The sequence below is a fragment of the Peromyscus maniculatus genome, chromosome 1 (assembly GCF_049852395.1).
Source record: "Peromyscus maniculatus bairdii isolate BWxNUB_F1_BW_parent chromosome 1, HU_Pman_BW_mat_3.1, whole genome shotgun sequence".
Lineage (NCBI taxonomy): Eukaryota > Metazoa > Chordata > Mammalia > Rodentia > Cricetidae > Peromyscus > Peromyscus maniculatus.
In genome coordinates, this window is record NC_134852.1 from 21,893,202 (window position 1) to 21,914,905 (window position 21,704).

Sequence of the window (21,704 nt, forward strand, 5' to 3'; positions counted from 1 at the left end):
TTAATATTTATGGGATAATTTAAGATTATCTACCTAGAAAAAAGCTTGAGCCATGACCTTGTAGTTATAATTAATATAATCTTCTGTGTGTTTAAATTTGGTCTGAGCAGCTGTGGGCTAGACAGGACACAGGAAAGCTTCAACCTACATTTGGTTCCCAACATGTAGCAAGAGTTTCCACCCAAAACTTGAAAGAGCTTTAAAAAAAGATACCAAAAAGGGGCTAACAACAGCTTCCTAGTGTGTCTGTCAGGCCAACAACAGGCTAGGAGCTTGAGTATGGCAGGTTTGTGGCATGTGGGCTTGACCAGTAGCATGGCAGATTCCCTTCAGATATACAGAGGCATCTCCATGCTGCATGGTGGATTTAGCTTTTGCTAGTAGACACAAGGAGAAAAAGGAAGATGCTTTGGGTTACACACTTCTGAATGGAAGCACAGACCCACTGCCTCCTGGAGTCAGTGGACAGCATGGCTCCCAGAGACAGTGGTGAATTATCTCCACCATGTTGAAAGGCTGAGGTGGGCAGAGTCAGCACTCAAGAGTCTCACTTCAATACTAACCACTGCAGTTTAAAGCAATAAATTCACAATGAGACAAATTCAAATGGGATAAACACTAAAGAGTTGACAGTGTGTGTAAAAATAAACATAGGCTTGGAAGAGAGAGGAAAGGAATATAGAGAGTTATATAAAATAAAAAGTTTTAAAGAGTAAAGTCTTTAAAGAGACAGTAAAAGTAATATAAAAAGTAAGCCACATAAAGATGGAAATCATACACAGAATCTGGATTATATTGTTATTGGGATTTTTAACTGCAGAAAGACATTTGATTATATGGGCAGCTACATTAAAACAATATATGTGTTTTAAAGTTATTTTGACTTCAAAATTTGGATCTAAGGATATATTGTTTTGAAAATGAGGCTCTGCTTTTGTTTCCACAGAAAGCAAGAGGCTATGGATTTGTTCCATGTTAAGATGGTTCAGATTTGATCAAGCCAGATATCCTGAATTTTAACAGATGGTACCTATCAAGAAAGGTTATAACTAGGCTTCCCAGGACTTGAACATTTTCTCAAAATTTCTAAGGATTCCCCTAAGATTACCAGCACCCTCAACTAGCATGGGTAGTATAAGAAGCTACTCCCAAATTCCCAAAATTTTGTTTATAAATGTTTATTTTTGTTTAAAGCACATTGATTATAAATGCAATTTCTTTCTAAACAGGAAAAGGGAATGTTATAGTTATGATAGGATGAAAGGGTATATTATTATTTAAAAAATGTTTTACATTGCTGTGGATTTTAGTTTATTGATATAAATTTAAAGTTAATTTTGTTATGCTGTATGTATATTTATACAATTTTTGGAAGTATTTTGTTTGTGGAACTCATTTAATGTTGTAATGTATCATTAAGAAATGCATATTCATAGTTAATCATCTATGATATCAAACTTGTAGTCATTTTAGTTAAGTTGTCTAGATATACATAGATATATTTCAATTATGTATGTAATCCTCAAACAGTTCATAAAACTACAGAATATGGCATTTAAAATCCTTTAAGCTATTAGACTTTCTGTACATTGAGACATGTCTGCTCCTGGCAGCACAAATCTACTTCAGAGAAGATAATAGTCATTGAAGAAACTCGTTATGAAATTTGCTTTCTTTACTGCAAAAGTTAGCCACTGTACAAAAAAAAAATGCCCTTGCCTGGACTGCTTGAAAATATGTTGTATAAAGTGGACATCAGGACCCATAAAAGGTGACCACTGAACTTTGCAAGATAAGATGGTTCCTCATATTTCTACTTAACAGATGAGACAGTCAGGCCTTCGACAGGACAAAGAGAGAAGCAACTGAGAGACACGAGGCCCTTAGACTAAATAAGGATGCCCTAATGGTAACTGTCCAGGTAGCCAGCTCTCTCTGTCATTCTAGATTTTTGGAAGTTGCATACAATGTATTTCTTGTTTACTTAAGTAATATATCCTTCTGTGGTCTTTGATGTAGTTGAAGACTAGATAGTTCTAATTATAATTTTCTTTTTTTATGATAAAAGACACATTACATATGAAACCATAGAATCACAACTATAGGACAGATAGAATATTTTCCTTAATTTTACAAAAATACAAATAGACTAGATATCTTAAATGTAATTATTGCTTGATAACTCATTTGTTATTCGTAAATTTAATAGGTTAAAGTTAAAACATTCCTTTTGTTGAGACAGAAGAGGGGAAATAGTGAAGAACTGTCATTCTGTATGCTGAGAATATGTGTTGCTTTGAATGTTTGATAAATAAAGCCATTTGCCCTATAACAAAGCAGCTTAGAGGCAGGCTGGAAATTAAAAGAGAGAGACAGGGAGAAGGAGAGAAGAGATGCCAGTGAGCCACCCAAGGAGCAACATGTAATGGGATGCCGTTAAAGACACAGAACCAGTGGAGATACACAAATTAATAGTCATGGGATAATTTAAGATATAAAAAATAGCTAGCAAAAAGTTTGAGCCATGACCATGCAGTTATAAATAATATAAGCTTCTGTGTGTTTACTTGGGTGATGTGAGTGGGAGAGATGTGTCCCTACTGCCAGCAGGTCAATACAGGAAATCTTCCAACTACAGTCTTGTTGACATACACTTTGTAATTCATGTCCCCAAACAAATACCCTTTAAAACAACTCCCAAAGTAGAACTGATATTAATTATTATCAGTATTTCTCACTGGCTTATTTTTGGGGCACTCACTAACATGCTTTTGGTTTTGTTGGCTTTGAGACAGGATCTGTTGTATCCCAATTTGACAGGAAATTTATCATGTAATTGAAAATTACATTGAATCCCTGGTCTTTTGGCTCTCCCTTCTTAATTTTGGCATTACATATGTGTGACAAAACATTTCACTTGGCTTCTAGCTTTTCCTTTTATGCATGTATGTATTTGTGTTTATGATTAAGTCCATGCAAATGTGAGAATGTATGTGTTCTTATGCTAGAGATAGATGATAATATCAGGTATTGAACCTTGATTTTTAACTTGTTTGAGACAATCTCCTTCTTCTTGTATGTCCCTGTGTGTGGCAAATTGGCAGGTCCTAAGCTTGTAGGCAATCTCCTGTCACCACCTCTCATGTCATTAGAAGGAATACTAGGCATAAAAAAGCAGGCTGCATCACTATGTTTGAAGGTTTTTTGAGGATCCAAACTCAGGTCTTGTGACATACAGGGCAACCGATTTCCATTGAGCTATCATATGAGCCAAACTTTCAATCTTCTTAAGTGACTTAATTTTCTCATATATTATATAATTTACTATATTGCTACACATTCTCTGTAGATCATTTATCACTACCAGGTTTCAATCAAATCTTAGATTCATTGAATTCATGTATCCTACTTCTCTGGCACTGGCTTAAGTCTTACATACTCTCCTGAATTGATTCAGTTGGTTCTTGAGATAATGATACAAGCCTGCAATGGAGGGTGAGGCAGGAAGAGACAGCACAACTAGACCAGGAATATTTAGGACACTCTGACTATTGAAAACACATCAAAGTAGTAATAGAAATGTAAATGAAGCATTTGACTGAATATGGAAGGCTATGCCTTGAGCATCTCTAGCTGTCTATGTTTTGGTGCTTTGGTCTTAAGGAGTCACCATCCACAAGTTGTGGACCTGAAGGGTGAATGTTACTGGGAAGAGATCTCCCTGATAAGGGGTTAATAGAGTTCAGCAGACATGATGGTAATAAAAAGTCCCAAACTGGAAATGCTCAGAATCCTCTGGCTTCCTGTACTGTTGTGATCACATTTTACCAACTCATGCCTTTGCCACTGCTACGTGCCAATAGGATGTCTCCTCATGGCATCAGTAGTATATCTGTAAGGTGATGAGTTCACTAATGAACTGGATTTTATCTGCTTACTAACTGTGTGTGTGTGGCAAATGATATCATTGAAATGATGACCAGCCTTCAGGAGCTCAAGGATTGAAGGGGAAGGCATGGAGTCAGCAAACTAATCAATTAACTTGACTTTTCTATCTGAGAGTATAAAGTTAATTCACTGGGGTCAGAGAGAGGACAAAGTTTAACTCTCTGGGGCCAACAAAAAAGGAGGAAACATGCACAAAAATTTATATTTTTCCATCATTTTCTCTGTGTTTCTCTTAAGGTTTATATATCTGAACAAAATCTCTCAGGCATTATAAAGCTTACAATGTGGTTACATACTATTTTTCAAGTGCATGATTAAAATGAAAATAGTTAGAAAACATGATTTCCAATTTCCCTCAAATGATTAAACATCCTACATATCATGGATGTAAAACAAATTATTGGAAGAACTCACATACATGCATATACAAGCAACTTGGTATAGATTAACAGAATATAAGCAAGTAAGATATATTTCTCAGCCATTCATTTACTGCCAGGCTGATTTTTGTGATTACAAAAGAAGGATCAATGATTTTATTACTTATCTCAAATGATAATCTTATAAACAATCTTAAAAGAATCACAAACCCAAATTATTATATATGAAAAACAATCAGTCTTCTGTCTTTTAAATACTAAGATTGTGTATTCACTCACCAGTAGCTTTTTATATCAGTAAGCAGAGGGCATAAATGGGCATTAATTAACCACTGTTTTTAAATTAATTATCAGGATTTAAGGATTAATGCATCAATCATCATCTTGGATTGCCAAACCATCCTAACAAGAAAAATCCATCCACAAATAATAACTAGGCTGCTTTTTTCTTGTTTCTTGACCTCAATGAGTCCCTCACTCAACTATGTGCCTTTCCAAACTTTAGATGGTTTCCCCAGGTTTTTTTCTCTCAAAAATTTTTAACAAAAATATCTTATCCTATCTGTAAATCACATTGAAAGCTTTCTTTTAGCTATGAAGCACACTGAGGCCCATGTCACATAACTCAACATTAAGATTAAAATAACTTGAGCTAGCTTAACTTCTGGGACAACATTTTGTTGTTCATTTTTCCTCTTTTGGGTAGTCTACCACCCAGCTCCTAAATGTATCACACAAGGAGGCTTATTCTTACTTGTAAATACCTGGACTTAGTTTGACTTGTTTCTTTCCAGCTTTCCTTAACTTAAATTAACTCATCTACCTTTTGCCTCTGTGATTTTCCCATTCTCTTACATCTGTAAATCTTAGTCATACTCTTACTTCTTCTGGCACTGGCTGTGTATTGGTTGGCTGACTCTGATGTCTTCCTACTTCTCTCTCATTCATTGATCCTTTTTACTCCCAGAATTCTTCTATATGTCCTCTGCCTGCCAGCCCCTTCTGTCCTTTTTCATGCCTCCCTATTGGCTTCAGATATTTATTAGACCATAAGATGTTTAGACAGGTACCATAACATAACTTCCCAAAGTTAAACAAATGCAATGTAAAAAAGTAACATACTTTAAAAATATCTACAACACAATTGTTTTCCTTAATCATTAATCTAAACCACAATCCATGTGGATCCTCAATAAAACTAGGATGTGAAATATCCTTGTTCTGGGTTTCTATCCTCTGTATCCCATGCTTTATCATGGGCAGGGGAAACACCATATCTTGTTTTTGACTTTATTAGTTTCCCCACTAAACTAAACTCTATCATAATCAATTACTACATTTATTAGAGAACCCAAATCATAAAAATCCCATTTAAACCAACACAATTATTTTGGATAAAATCATTGCTTTAAACAGAGTAGCTTAGGAGGAAATCATTTTTATAATAATCCACAAATAAAAATGCCCAGTAGAATGGGATATTTCCCAGAGATAGTCATAATAAATTAATGAAAGTGGGGATCTTCCCCCATGCATTCAAGCCATGCTAGATAACATAGGAAAATACCAGGGGCAAAAATTTAAAAGTGAAACATTAGCAAAAGACATTTTAGGGCCAAAGCCTTGGGGCATTACCTATCTAAGATTAACCCATTAGATCTTTCCTCCATGGTGAACTAACCTACTGATCTTCAGTTGCCATGTATTGTTCCTCTGATATGGCTACATAAAATATCACATTAAATGCTGTAAATACTGGTTTTGTTTTTCTTAGTAAAGTTGTCTGCCATTTGCAGAAAGTGAATAATAATAGGCAGACCTCAATTTTATTCTTTGTAATCAATAATTTCTTACCCTTTCATACAGTGTCATATGGATCATGGTTTGAGCACACCCGTAACTGGCTGTCTATGAGAGACAATGACAACTTCCTGTTACTGAGCTATGAAGACATGAAAAAGGTAACTGTCATTCTTACAGCAATCACAAAATCCTTTAGCAATTCACCTCATGCAGTACCCCACATTATACCAGTATCTCTATTCCAACTATACTATCACTGTTAGGATCATGAAGAGTCACTAAATGTGAGATTATACCCTATTTCCTTTATTAAGGTGGTCTGTTATTTACTCTCCAGCCTCCTAGTCACCCTACTTGACCCTGAAGTAGGTTGGGGCAGCTCAAACTTGTTCTAGTGGTGTTTCAATTCTGTCTATGCAACAATTTTGATACAGCTGATAACCCAGTGGTAGTGGGGAAGGGGTAAACAGTGTCATACCACTGGTATGCCGAAATGTATGCCATCTCCCTTTGATGAAAAGAAGAGGGACAAAGGCATGTAATCTTTCAGGAGGAGGGTGTCCTGTGCTCTGAAGTACTGAGGGTTTCTGCATGGTGAGCTAGAAGACACTGGAAATTTCAGTACTCTTAGAAGAGAATTTATAAAATGTTTCAACACTAAGTAATGAAATTTATCTAAACACTCTGATAGGCCATACCCTTATGTTATTTTGCAGGTTTCATTTCATTTAAATGTCCCACTGAAAGTCATAAATAAGTTTAAGGAATATGTGCGTGTCACAAATATCTCTTACTTTAAAAATTAAAAAAAAAATCTTGGCAGGGTGTCACATGATTGTCAACCTTGCACTGAGAATTATAGACTGACTCAGAACCACAGGCCATCCTTGGTTGTCTGGTGTGTTTGAGGCCAACCTTGGGCATAAGAGACCTTGTTTCAAAAGACTACTAAGGAAAATAATTTTGAAGTTCATTTGTCTAATTTATTTTCATGTATGTAAAAAAAAATCTTCCCTCTAATGATGGGCACATAATAATGAAACCAAGCATATAAGCAAAAAAGTATTATCATTTGACCAGCAACTCAAAAATTTAAGTAGTTTGAAAGTTACATGTGAAATGCAACCATCATTTACACATTTATAATCAATGATAAAGATATCAATTGTAATTTTTACTGAGCAAAATGAAATTGTCCTGAGCAAACAGTCTGTCAGAAAAAAATACGTGTCCACCATTAGAATTCTTCAAAAATTTAGTTAAGGAGAAGCAATCTTACAGCCAATGCTAACCTTATAGAAGTAGACTCTGGTGATGACAAAGGCTGCTGATTGTTGTAACTTTTTTTTTGCTTTTATGTTCTCTTATTATATTTTTTTATTTTTTAAAACAATTATTAATTATATATTATTTTGGAGCCTGTCCTGGAACTCAGTTTGTAGCCCAGCCTTGCCTTGAACACAGAAATCTGCCTGTCTCTGCCTCTTGAGTGCTGGGATAAAAGGCAAGCACCACCACACATGGCAATTTAAATATATTTTATTCAGATTCTTCCCTCACACATTTCTTTACAAATCATATCCCCATCCTTACACACCCAACTTCAAATTCCTTGTTAAAAATAAAATCCCCAAATGAAAACAATAGCAAAAGAGAAAAACACCATGCGACTGGACTAGGGCCTCTGCATTGGCAAGATAGTCGATTTGTTTGCTCTGCTTAATGGGCCCCCTGACAGTGGGATCATGAACCATCCTTGGTGTATAGCAGGCTTTTGAGAGTCCACACATCCTAGCATGGGACAACTTACACAACCCTCATGCAGGAGTAGTGTTGTTGGAGAATATCTCTCCAGCTCCTGCCGCCAAGTCCTGCCAATCCCAGAACCCACTTATAAAATAAACACACAGACTCTTACATTATTTAAACTGCTTGGCCATTAGCTCAGGCCTATCATTGTCTAGCTCTTACACTTATATTTAACCCATTTCTATTAATCTTTATTTTGCCACTTGGCTCATGGCTTACTGGTACTTTACATCTTCCTTGTCCTGGCCATGTGTCCAGACAGTCTCTCCTCTGCCTTCCTGTTTTCTCTTTTCTTTTCTCTGTTAGTCCCACCTATCCTTCCTGCCTGACCACTGGATAATCAGTGTTTATTTATACAGAGTGATATCCCCAGCAGAGTAGGGGCTTGGACCTGGCTCAACTGAGTGTATTAGGCTCTGCTGACTCCCCATCGTAGGTCTTGTGTTCAAGGTTAAGTGTATCTGGATTTGTGTTGATGGCTTTGATCTTCTTGGAATTGATTTTTGTACAATGATAGATATGCACTTATTTGCATTCTTATACATGCAAACATCCAGTTTTACCAGTGCCATTTGTTGAAAATGTTGTTTTTTCTATTGTATAATTTTGGCTTCCCTGTCAAAAATCAAATGTCCATAGGTGTGTGTATTTACTTCTGGGTCCTTGATCTTATCAAAAGTACAATCTCTCTGTTTTTAATAACAAAAGCATATGAGTTTTATTACTAGTACTTTGTGGTATAGCTTTAAATCAGGGATAGTGTTGTTATTTTCTTGTCCAAGATTGCTTTAGCTATCCTGATTTTTTTCATACAAAGTTGAGTATTGTTATTTTCTGATCTGTAAAGAATTGTGTTAGAATTTTGATGGGTATTGTATTGAATCTGTAGATTGCTGTTGATAAGCTGACCAGTTTTACTATGTTAAACCTGATGATCAATGAATATGGGAGACATTTCCATGCTTTGAAATCTTCTCCAATTTCTTCCATCAGAGTCTTTAGGTTCCTGTCATACTGGTTATTCACTTGCTTATTTACAGTTACACCTAGATATTTTAACTTACTTGTGGCTATTGTGAAGCATGTTGTCTTCCTGATTTCTTTCTCACCCCATTTATCTTTTGTATATAGCAGAACCACTGGTTTTTTTTAGTTAATTATGAACCCAGCTACTTCACTCAAGATGTTTATCAGTTTTCAATCTCCTTGGTAGAATTTTTGGTATAGATTATGTTTACTGTTGTACCACCTGCAAATAGTAATTTTTGAATTCCTTTACAATTTGTTTCTCATTATTCTCCTTAAGTTGTCCTATTCTGCTAGACAACATTTCAAGTACTGTGTTAAAAAGATGTAGAAAGAGTGGAAGGCCTTGTCACATTCCTCTTATTGTGTAATTGTTTTGAATTTCTCCCCATTTAATTTGATAATGGCTATTGGTTGCAATATATTGCCTTTGGAATGTATAGGTATGTCCTTATCCCTGATCTCTCCAAGATATTTATCATGAAGGGGTGCTCCTGGTTGTCAAAGGATTTATTTGCATCTAATAGGATGATCCTGTGGTGCTTTCAGTTTGTCTATATGATGGATTTAATTAACAGATTTTCATATGTTGAGTCATCCTTGCATCTCTGGGATGAAGCCTACCTAACCAATTTGGATCATCTTTTTGTTTTCTTGGATTGAGTTTGTGAGTCCTTTATTGAGTATTTTACACCTATGTTCATGAGGGAAATTGGTCTGTAATTCTATTTTTGTTTTTTCTTTGTGTGGTTCAGATAGCAGCGTAACTGTAGCCTCATAAAATAATTTGGCAATATTCCATCTATTTCTATCTTGTGGAATAATTTGAGGAATGTATGTATTAGCTCTTCTTTGAATGTCTGTTACAAGTATGTACTAAAACAATCTATTCATGGCTACTATGATTTGGGAGACTTTTAATGACTGCTTCTATTTCCTTGGAGATAATGCATTTATATAAATTGTTTTGAACTTCATATAACTTCAGTAAGTAATATCTAACACAAATGTTGTTCACTTCTTTTAGATTTTCCAAGTTTGCAGTGTAAACATTTGAGAAGTATGACCCAACGATTTTCTTAATATCCTAGGTGTCACTTGTTATGTCTCTCTTTCCATTTCTGATGTTGTTAATTTGGATATTTTCTCTCTGCCTTTTAGTAAGTTTGGATAAATGTTTGTCTACCTTGTTGTTTTTCCTCAAAGAACCAACTTGAAGTTTCATTGATTGTTTGCATTGTTCTCTTTGTTTCTATTATATTGTTTTTTGTCCTCTCTTTGATTATTTCCTGAATTCTTTTGTAGTATTTGTGTGTGCTTCTTATTGTTCTAGAGCTTTTAATTGTGCTGTTAATTCTCTGGTATGAGAATTCTCTAAATTCTGCTTTCAGGTTCTTAGTGCTATGAGCCTTCTCTTAACACAGCTTTAATTGTGTCCCATTAATTTCAGTAGGTCATGGAATTATTTTAATTGAATTCTAAGAAGTGTTCAATAACTTTCTTTCTTTCTTGACCCATTGTTAATTCAGTTTGGGGTTTTTCAGTTTTCATGATTTTATAGGCTTTTTATAGTTTTTGGTATTTTTAAATTCAAATTTTACTCAGAGTGGTCTCATAGTATATACTTGGTTATTTCATTTTTTTAATCTTTGGATACTTGATTTATTACTGAGTATATGATCAATTTTGGAGAAGGTTCCATGAGCGAATGAGAAACAAATATAACCTTTTGTGTTTGGGTGTAATGTACTATAGATTTATGTCCTGGTCATTTGCACCATAATGTTTGATAATTCATTATTTATCCGTTTAATTTCCTTCTGGATGGCATGTCCATTTATAGGAATGAGCTGCTGAAGTGTCCCAGTATAAATGTTTGGGATTTTGCTTTTGATTTAAGTATTAGTCCTGTTTCTCTTACAAATATGGGTGCTGAACAGCTGCATCTTTCTTCCAGATGTTGAGAAAGATGCATCACAAGCACAGACTGGAGGCTGGGGGCTAGATGGTTTTGAGGAAGAGGTCTTGGTGGACTCTTTCATAGATCAAAGGGAAGCAATGCCTTCTGGGAAATGAGCTAAGTTTGAATCTAGTCTTTAAGATTAGAAGTCAAAAACAAAAATATTAAGGAAAGGAAAACCTAATTGATCTTTGAAGTATTGTTATGTGGAATTGAGTGGGACTTTTGAGGCCTTTTTTACAGAAAACAAGGACTTGGTTGTCAGGCCTATATTAGGCCTAAACCTTGGTGCCATGTAGTTGTACTTAAATCATTTCAATGGAAAGTGTCTTAGTGATTGGAACTTCTAGTGCAGTTTGGAGTTCTTCCATTTGAAAAATGTGATATTTGCATGGGATTTTTTGAATCTTGTTTTCTAGTCCCTACCCATCACCACCCTCATAGTCTGAAGGTAGATTTTTCTCTTGATAAAGGAACAATAAAAGTGAACATCTTGTTTGTAAATAGGTATCTAGTAACTAGTGGTAAACTTGAAATGGTAGAATTCTTTAAAGCCTAATTCTAGGTAGCCTTAAGAAAATGTATCTTAATTATTTTTGAACCTGTATTCACCTTGTTTTTTTCAAATATCTTAAGTTATATTTTCTTTTTCAGAGCTGCTTCTTATTTGGGGCTACTTTTTTTTTTTTAATTGAGGCGTAATTCATAAAAGGGTATATTGTTTTGATGAGACTTGTTACAACTGTGGCTGGATGTCTTTCTTTAGTCTTCCAAGAAGGGCCATTTTACTTTTTTAGAGTTACTTTTAAAAGTCATGAGGTCAACAACTTGGACTACTATGCATGTAAGTGCTAATGCAAATTAAAGCCCAAGTTGACCTCCAGCAGCAGTTCATTCTATGTTGACAGCGAGAGAACACTTTGCCTGTTAGGATACTGTTACTCGTGGACTGAAATGCTGAAGAAACCCCTCCCCCTATTTTGTTTTTTGCAAAAATCAAGGTATATTCTTGGGTTTCCTGGTTGACCTCAAAAGATAAACTGAGCTGATAGTTTTAGTTCAGAAATGATCTGAATGTAGATTTACAGTCTACTTGTACAGCTGGCTAAGTGAGATCGCTTTCACAGTTCTGCATGTATCCCATCGGCTCCCCATTAGTCACTGAACTCTTTTTTTTTTGTTTGTTTGTTTTTGTTTTTTTGTTTTTTTTGTTTTTTTGTTTTTTCGAGACAGGGTTTCTCTGTGTAGCTTTGCGCCTTTCCTGGAGCTCACTTGGTAGCCCAGGCTGGCCTCGAACTCACAGAGATCCACCTGGCTCTGCCTCCCGAGTGCTGGGATTAAAGGCGTGCGCCACCACCGCCCGGCTCACTGAACTCTTAAAACTGGTATTGTAACATTATCACAATGTTTTGCGCCAATTTTATAAACTTTACAGTGCAATATGTGTTCCTTTTCTGAGGCAAACCAAAGGTATATTTCTCAAGGTTCTGCTGCTAACAGCAGCGTTGATGGAGGATTTTTTAAACATTTGTAATAGATAGAAATAAACCAGAAAGAAAGAAGAAAAAAAAAGTGGTGGAGGAAAAGGTGAACACTGCAAGAATACTCAAAAGGGCTGAGAGTTTCAAACACCAAGAATGGCTTTGCATAGTAAATGGAATAGAACAGCTCTGAACTATAGCTTACTTTTCCTGGTTTGGTCTGACAGAATGATTGAATGCTTTTGTACAAAAATCAGAGCCTTAAAAACAAGGATTTGGTGAGATTGTAAAATGGTGTGCCACTTTGGCAAAACAGTTTTGTGGTTGGTCAAAATGCAAAACATTGTTACTCTGTTACTCAACAATTCTACCCTTAGGAATATATCCTCAAACTACTGAAAATGTGCACCTATGAAACATGTACATGAAGGTTTACAGCAGTGTGTTGCTAATAGTAAAAAAGTTTAAACAACTCAAATAGCTATCAAATACTGGAGAGAAATAAAATGTGGCTTATTCATACAATAGAATATTACTAAGACATCAAAATGAATGAGAAACTGACAGATTAAATGACTTTGGTGAACCTTCATAATTTCATTTGTAGATCTTTCCATTTCTAGTATATAAATACATTTGGGGTTATAAATTATAAATGTACTGCCTCCTGTCAACATTGTATACTTCTATTTGATGATTTCTGTGTCAAACATTATATGGAAATGTTTCCAAGTACTTTCTGTATTAACTGTGAATGAATAGAACAAAATAAATTGCCTGTGATGGAAAAAAAAAAAAAACAAATATGGGTGCTGTTGCATTTGGAGAATAAATGTTAAGAATTGAAATGGCATTGTGGTGGATATTTACCTTAATAAGTACACAATATCCTCCAAATTCTTTTTTGAATAATTTTGATTTGATTTCTTACAATTATATTTAAATCAACCCATCATTATTAATTTTTGTATTGAAGTTAATAATTTGTAATTATTCATCTTTGTATTGTCACAGGTCCTGTGGCTTTACCTGTCCTCAAGTACCTTGCTCCTTGCGCATCTCAGATGTGTCTCTCCACCGTGCCCTTCTTCTTCCCCTCTGTAGTTTAGTTTTTCTACCTAACCTCATCCAGTTATGGTATTGGTCAAAATGCTTCTTTATTAAACCAATCAGAACATAATTTACACATGGTATAGAAATATTCCAAAACAATTTCCTTTTTTTGTCTACATTAATAGGAAGGTTTTATCATTAACATAGTAAAGCTATATATAAAAGTTATTAAGAATTGCAGTTCTTATACGCAATCCATTTGCATTTGGCAAAAGTAGATAAAATAATTATGTCACATCTAAGTCCAAAGTTTTGTATCTAATTTACTTTTCATTATAACTAAGGAATATTTAATTATAACTATTTATTCTTCAACTCCATCAAATCCCAGAAGGATGAAATATTACTCAATGACAGGGACATCAGGCTATATCAACAGTCACCCAAAGATCCTCTGCAATGATAGGGCATCCATCTTTCCCATACAGGTCTGGAATAGCCTACAGAATTTACTGTGAACAGAGAATACTAAAAGACTTCCTACCTTGTCTTGCAAAGTTTGACACTCACCACTTGTTGCATTCTCCTGATCTAGTTTTTACAGTGGCTGTCAGCAATTGAAGCAAAGGTCATTTCATTGCCCAGATTGCTACGTTTATTCAGAAAAAAAACTCCATACAGTTTCTTTGATGTTCATCATCTATTCTGAAGTTGATTGGTGCTGCCAGGACAGACATATCTCACTTTCATGAAAAGCTTTAATTATTAAAATATTTTAAATGTCATATTTTGTAGTTCTTTGAATGTTTTGAAGATTCCCTATCTACTTAAAATACATGTTTGTGTACCTAGAACATCTAACTAACAAGACAATAAATTTGACTATTATAGATGACTACTGATCTGTGTTGCTTAATTATACACTACATTTATTATTGAATTGCATAAAAGTTGCCTTAAGCAGTAGTGGTAGTATACATACAACAAAAATAACTTTAAATTTGTGTAAATAAAGTAAAATTCATTCCAGTATAAAATATTTAGAGCTTAACAATTGTTTGCGAGGATTAAATATTCCATAATTTACTTTTTTCCCATCATAATAATGTAACATTTTTTTCTAACATTTCTATATCATATCTCTTTTCTTCTTTTAGAAAAAGATTATGACCAATTTCAATTTGTAACCAACCCTTCTTAAATGAAAACAAACATTTATAACCAATAGTTTGGGACTGTAGGTCTAGATTTCTAGACTACTTCCTGCTATTTGGTGGGTGCTGGTAAACTTTCAGGAATTCTGAGAAAATCAGGATCATTGTTAAGGTTTGGCTTGAATATGTTGTGACTCTGGATCATCACAACTAGCAATCTTAAATCTGTTTTGGATGTTGGATCACACATACCTTTATTAAAAATATAAACTGTACGATGTACAGATTGGTTTAATTTAATAGCTTTCATAATCAAGTGTCTCTCAGATGTTATCATCCACTCATTAACAGTCAAAAACCTAAACACAGCACACAACATAATATAGAATCTAGACTCTCTGTATATTTTGATCTGTATATGGCTTAGCATAATTTTTATTATTCCTATACATTTTTAGGGATTTTACTTTATTAATTTTAAATCTATGACTATTTCTAGTCTTTCTCTTCTTCTCACAAGCCTACACACATTTTTCAAACATACTGGGATCCACTTAGAGGCCTTTATGTCTAAATTTGTCCTTACTGTGTATCTCTAAGCCTTTCTGTCTTTATGAGCAAAAAATCTTAATTTGCCACCTACCATGTGGCTGGGAGTTGCCTCTCTGTACCTCATCCTGTGTGAGATTGTGATAACTAGCCATGCTGCAGCTCAAGCCCACATGTCACAGCCAAGAATTGTGTCTCTATATAGTGGCCCACATGAGAAGCATGGATGATAATGCTGGTCTTGGCTCTGTTTTTGTGTGTCTAGAAGCCTTTTTAAGACCTCTCACACTGTGGGACTCACAGTGTGTGCCATATGTAACTGGACATTTCTCTCCCATGTACCAGTTCTCAAATTACTGCACAGAGACGTCTATTAATTACCAAATGCTCAGCGAAAAAAAGTCAAGCTTGATACTAACTAGATATTACATTTGAATAACCCATATCTATTAATCTATGTTGTGCTGCATGTCTTGTGGCTTCACCAGCCTATAACATCTTGCTTCTTCAGTGGCTCACTCTCACTCTGCCCTTCATTTCCTCCTCCAAAGTTTGGTTTTACTGCCTAACCATATCTTGTTTGTTTATTGGTCAGTCAACTTTTTTATTAAACCAATCTAGGCATAATTTATAGTGTACAGGAACATTACATGGCACTTAGAAAAGGGGGTGGCCTATGAGTTGTAATAGGAAGGACACCAGGATGTAAGAAAGCAGAGTTTTCCACAGGAACTGCATTGACAATCACCTGGAAATGGGGGCACTGAGCAAGGACAGGCCCCAGAAAAATTTTCATATAAAGCTGTGAATAAAACTGATTAATTGGACTTGGGATAACAGAGGTAGAGGTAAGGATCTATAGATGGCCTACTTGCTTTCCTGGTGAGAGTGACCTGTGGGTACTTATGGAGTGTTTTCTTGATTTGGGGGTGAGGGAAAAGCAATGAGTAGGTGGAGGTAACTTTGGAGTATAAGACCTATGTTATACACATTATATTGGGAAATTTTGGGGAGAGACTATAGCAGGTGTTCTGCACAGAGATAAGGATGAAACTACGAGACTAGACTTCAAAGAAAAAATGGAGAGGTAAAGCTCTGCATTGAGCCTACTGCTTTCAAGCCCACCTTTGCATGAGGGTTTATGGGAAATGCTTGATGGAGTTGAGGTGTTGGACAAAGCAATGATGTATGGTATAGGTGTTTAAGGGTGTCTCTGAGATTCACTAGAGATGAAGGTAGCTGATGTAGGTGTTTTGATGCAGAGCTGTGGATAATACTTGTGGATGGGACTCAAAGGAATGGAGATTAAGCCAAAAATATATAGTTAATTTATTTTTCCCTGGCCAGAACAATCTGTGAGTTCCCATGGAGGGCCAGTTGAAGTAGTGTGTGGGGATAATGCTATGAGTTGGAAGAGCAGGAAAGGAGGAGAAGCTCTTTGGGATCCACTCTAGATGGGGGTGGGGGATGACACGGATATTTTGCTGCAGAAGTTTGGATCAGACTTGGGGATTGGATCTGGAAGAAGAGTAGAAAAGGTGAAAATATTTGGTCAGCCTACCTACTTCCCTGGCAGGAGTCAGAAAAATACTTTTTAATGAAATATATTAAGGATAACCTAAAACAGAAAAATTGAATCATTCCAAAAATAATTTGCTCTCTTAATTTTATTTTCCAGGGATAGAAAAGTTCCATGTAAGAAGCAAAGACATCCATCAGATTCCTTGCCTTTTGAAAAATATTTTAATTTTCATTATAAATTCAATTTTCCCCAGGTAGCTTCATTACTCACCTCTGCCGTATGCGTATTCAGTTTCCCATAATTCTCCCTTCCAACCATTCAACACATTCTTTTCAGTTATTGGCATGGTTGTTTACTTTCAATTAAAAGTTAACTGAATCTGTGATAAAATATGTAATACAAGTTTAGAGCTAAAAGAACCGTCATGAGCCCATATGTAGGGCTTGAATTCTAAGCAAAGTCTTCCTTATTCCAAAATTTTGCATTCTTATGACCAACCCTAGAAGTAAGCCAGCTGTGGCAGTGCATAGTTATAATCCCAGTCTATGTGGGTCTGAGGTAAACAGATTGTGGATTGGATGCCCATCTAAATAACAGCATGAAAGCATAATTAAAAACAAAATTAAAGTTTGGCTGTAACTCTTACTAAAAATTTTTGAGAACATTTTTATGAAAGTATTTTAAAACTGTCTTATTCTCATTTACCCATAGGAAAAGGTATCCTTTGGCATAAACATGAACCTCCATTCAATTATTTGTGCATATGGCCTTCATTCACCTTGACTGCCTTCTAGAAGTATTTCTATAAGTATCTTTAAACATCACAGGGCAGGTTGGGTATGGTGGTGCACACCTTTAATGCTAGCTCTTAAGAGGAAATGCCTATTTCTGTGTGAGGTCATCTGGTCTCCAGAGCACTTTACATCACACCACATAGGACTCCCCCCTCTATAGGACATAGCACACTCTGTCTCCAGACAAAATATCCCATTGCAATTAGTAGGTCGTTAGGCATACACCTGTGAATATAGCAATACACAGATGAAGACAAAATGAACAGAAGTTTAAGGTCCTCATTCAGTACAATATAAATTTGAGGACAGTCTAAGTTATATGAGACCCATCCAATATAAACTCCCCCATAAAAGAAATCCCAGCCTCTGTATTTTAGGGGCCAGAGATCAGTCACATTCCAACCCACTAAATATACAAATGTTGTGTGTGACTATTGCCCTCCATACAAGGTGTGATTGTTTGCTAAACCCCATTGAATACTTTCTCATATTGTGGTACATTTTTTCCATCTTCCATCTGTAGTTACCTTCTCTGCATCTGTTCTTTTTAATCTCTCTAATTATTAACCTCATTTTTGTTTTGTTTCTTCTTTAAGAATACAAGGGGAACCATTGAGAAGATCTGTGACTTCCTAGGAAAGAAATTGGAGCCAGATGAACTAGATCTGGTCCTCAAGTACAGCTCTTTCCAAGCCATGAAAGAAAACAAAATGTCTAATTTTAGTTTTGTCCCAGAACATGTGGTTACTAATGGTTTGGTCCTCCTGAGAAAAGGTGAATAAACTCTTTAGTTCCAAAATATGTTAGAATCTGTGGTGGGCTTGTTGTTCATATGAGACTCTAAAAAAATGGGAATATGCCAGCAGTCACTGCTCATTACTCATAGTTTTTCACAGACCTTCCAGGGGCATCTCTCCATGGTAATGGCATGGACTTCAGAAACTGAAAATATTTATTTATTTTTTTTGCGGGGGGAGATGAGCTTGGGATTTTAGAGTATTATGTCCAATATCCCCAATGGTAAATGAGAAAGTAGACATGTTTTTGTGATGCTTGGTTAGGCTCCAAGTAGCATAGCAATAAACTTAAAAGAAAATATTTAATGTAAAGAACTAAAGGTACACACACACACACACACGCACACACACACACACACACACACACATATATACATATATATTGCATGATAAGCACAAAACACACTTCCCTTCACTGCTGGAAAAGATGTCCAACTGCTCAAAACTGCTGATCCACACAGGCAAAGGGCAGACCTTACAAGGATTAAGAAAATTGTCCTCTAGTGTTAACATATGATGGCATTTGCCAAGCAAAATTCTGATTGCTTCACAATTGTAGTTACTGGCTTTGTTCTGAATTGTCTCTCTTGGAATAGGAATATCCATCTTCTCTATGTCTGTGCCACCACTTTACACTAGGAGCAAATTGTGAGTGTGGTTTCATATCTGTGCAGTTGAGAAGTAACTGCCAGACTACACCACACCGAATTAGTGAATAATTGGTGAGGTGAGACTCAAGGTTGATGAAGGAATGAGTTAGATGTGAGGTATTTGGGGATGACTAAAAAACCTGGGTATAAATGCAGAAGTGGAGAGTTATGGGTTTTAATTTTCCTCTTCCATTTTTTACATGCTTCAGCCTTAAACTTCATTCCCTCTCCAACATACAGTGTGAGGATCAGGTGATAAGACTGTAAGACATCAGGAATATACATAGAGATAAGTAAGTTAAAGTCATTAGTGGATTGCATTTAATTCAGTACTCCTGGTGTCCTCACAGGAGCAAATTATACTCAGATTTGGGCACAAAAAATGTCAACTCAAGAAAATGGTCATCTATACACTAAGGACTGAGGCCTATGGGAGGTCGACTGCCATTGACCCATAACCTCAAACTCCTGTGCTCCAGGTTCTGTGGACATAGAGTTCTCTGTACTACAACTGAGAAACTCAATTAGAAAAGAAATTGCCCATTCTTGGATTTCCTGTAATGAATCAAAATTGGGTAGAGATAAAAGAGTATGTGTACATAAATGGCTCCAATGAAGTACCAAAAGAAATAAAGTGGATTGCTTACTAGAGAAGAGCTATTGAAAGTAACAATATTTTTACCTGAGACACAATGGAGCAGATTCAATAGAATTAGGGTCATAATTTCATAGGAAAACTATAATTAACTGTTTTCTAGTTATCTTCTTCCAGAATGAATCTGCATTGGGATTTTAGTTTAGTCTCTTCTAAAACATGGTATATTTTCATGCATTATATTCCTTAGGAGGAAATATATCAGTTATGTCAGAACAATGGCTATGGCCCTATAAGTCACCTGTGATTTAATTATCATAGTGATTATACATGACACCCATTTTTTTGTGTTTGAAGATAACTTTTATGCTGAGAAATTTTTTTCCTTGTACTAACACATAGTATAAGCCATGAATCCCACAGGAAACCAGAACAATGAAGGGGAGACAAACTTCATCACACAGTTCACCCTGATTCATAACTTCATTATAGAAGTTGCTGAGATGCATATGTTAGGAAACATTTGGGAAAGAATAAGATGAGCAAGGAAGATTTTGATCTTCTCAATTCCTACATTAGACTGATTCCCTTTATAATACGGAAGGTATGAGTAGATCAAAGATTAATTCTAAAATTTATTTCATTACTTACCTTTACATACCTAATCCTGAAATTGTAAAGCATGAAAAGTTGTGTTCAATGTTATACTTGCTTTGACTACAGGAATTCTCTCAACTTGTTTTTGTTGTCCTTTAGTTACTTTTCTCAGGACACCACAAAGATACATTTCCTTGCCTCTAGAGAGATAATATGAAGAGCTACTATTTACCTGGGAGACTCAATTATCTGGCTAGATGGAATTAATTTAGTTTAAAGCTCCAATGAAAAATTTTCCACAAACAATTTTGGGCATTATGATTCAATATTTAGATACTGCAGAAAATACACATAAGAGAGATGTCCTGTTTAGTTGACAAAATAAAGACATTGTCGCAATGAAGATATATTGGAGGAAATGTCTTCTGACAAACTTCAAAGGTTTTCACCCTCATTAATTCACAGTAGATATTTACTAGACAGTGTACTTGAGCCAGTAATCATTTTCTCTGGTGTACAAAAAAAAGGTATTAATCTGAGACACAGAGAGAAGAAGACCCACGGAGAAGCCAGTTATCTACAGACCAAAAAGCATAGAGGGTATGGACAACAACATTTTATGAGACCTACAGCCTCTAAAACCACGAGGAAGTTCCTTTCCAAGAAGTGTCGATCCACTATGCATTAGGGTTATACTTCATTTGTTCAACTCCAGAAACATGATTCTCTCATTAAGCCTGATTCATTCCAGTAGGCAGAAATACTGAGTTTGCTCAGATTCTAGAAGCTCAGCATCTAGTCTGGCTTAAGAGAATCAAGATTGCTATTGGATACAGTAACACAACTTGTTGCAATAATGAGTTCCAATAATGAAGCTGAAAAGTAGAAATGGGCATTGATAGATTCCATTATTAATAGATGACACTCTTACAGTCATCACAAGTAATGATATATTATTTGAATGTGGTGTATCAATAATTATATTTCTTATAATGTATAACACTGGGCATTTAAAGTTAACATATGTGACACACAAATATTGTATTTTGGTCAGGAAAACACATGACTACTATTGTTAGGCTTTTTGGCTTAAAAACCGCATACATCACTATAATGCTGGTAAGATCCCAAGGACTAATTTTTCTTCATCAGCAAAATGGCAACAAGGCCACTATCTTCCTTACTCATTCAATAATCTTTTTAATAATTTCATAATGAATATGTTTTGTATGTTTGATACATAAAATTTAAGAAATATTTTACTTTTCAAATGTATTAGATGCATCTTTCAACCATGTTTACAAAAAGGAAATGCATAAAGTAACACAGCTGTGAAATAAAATACACAAAGGTTGGGGGCTATAGAATTCTATATGGAGAGAAGATAGGAAGAGATGTTTAAAGTCACACAAGTAATGATACAAAAGTAAAAGAAGGGACTATGTGGAACACTTCAGCACATCATGGTAAAGGAACACACAATACAATGTGAAAAAATGCACTACCTGAGATCTCTAAGCCCAAACCTAAAGACTTTCTAGAATGTGGTTATGAGAACCAAGACATGGTGGTAAAGACTGTGGATG

At 35.4% G+C, this 21,704-nt stretch overlaps 1 protein-coding gene across 2 annotated transcripts in view; it reads left to right on the forward strand.

The window, feature by feature from the left end:
- The window catches only part of LOC102912113 (sulfotransferase 2A1-like), a 35,985-nt gene that overhangs the window by 13,750 nt on the left and 531 nt on the right, over positions 1–21,704 (forward strand). The window contains exons 4-5 of one of the 2 annotated variants that reach the window (XM_006996931.4): positions 6,195–6,289; positions 18,076–18,253. In XM_006996931.4, coding sequence (XP_006996993.1) covers positions 6,195–6,289; positions 18,076–18,253 — 273 coding nt within the window. The remainder of the gene's footprint in view (positions 1–6,194; positions 6,290–18,075; positions 18,254–21,704) is intronic. The other variant, XM_076571711.1, reaches the window with a different exon arrangement.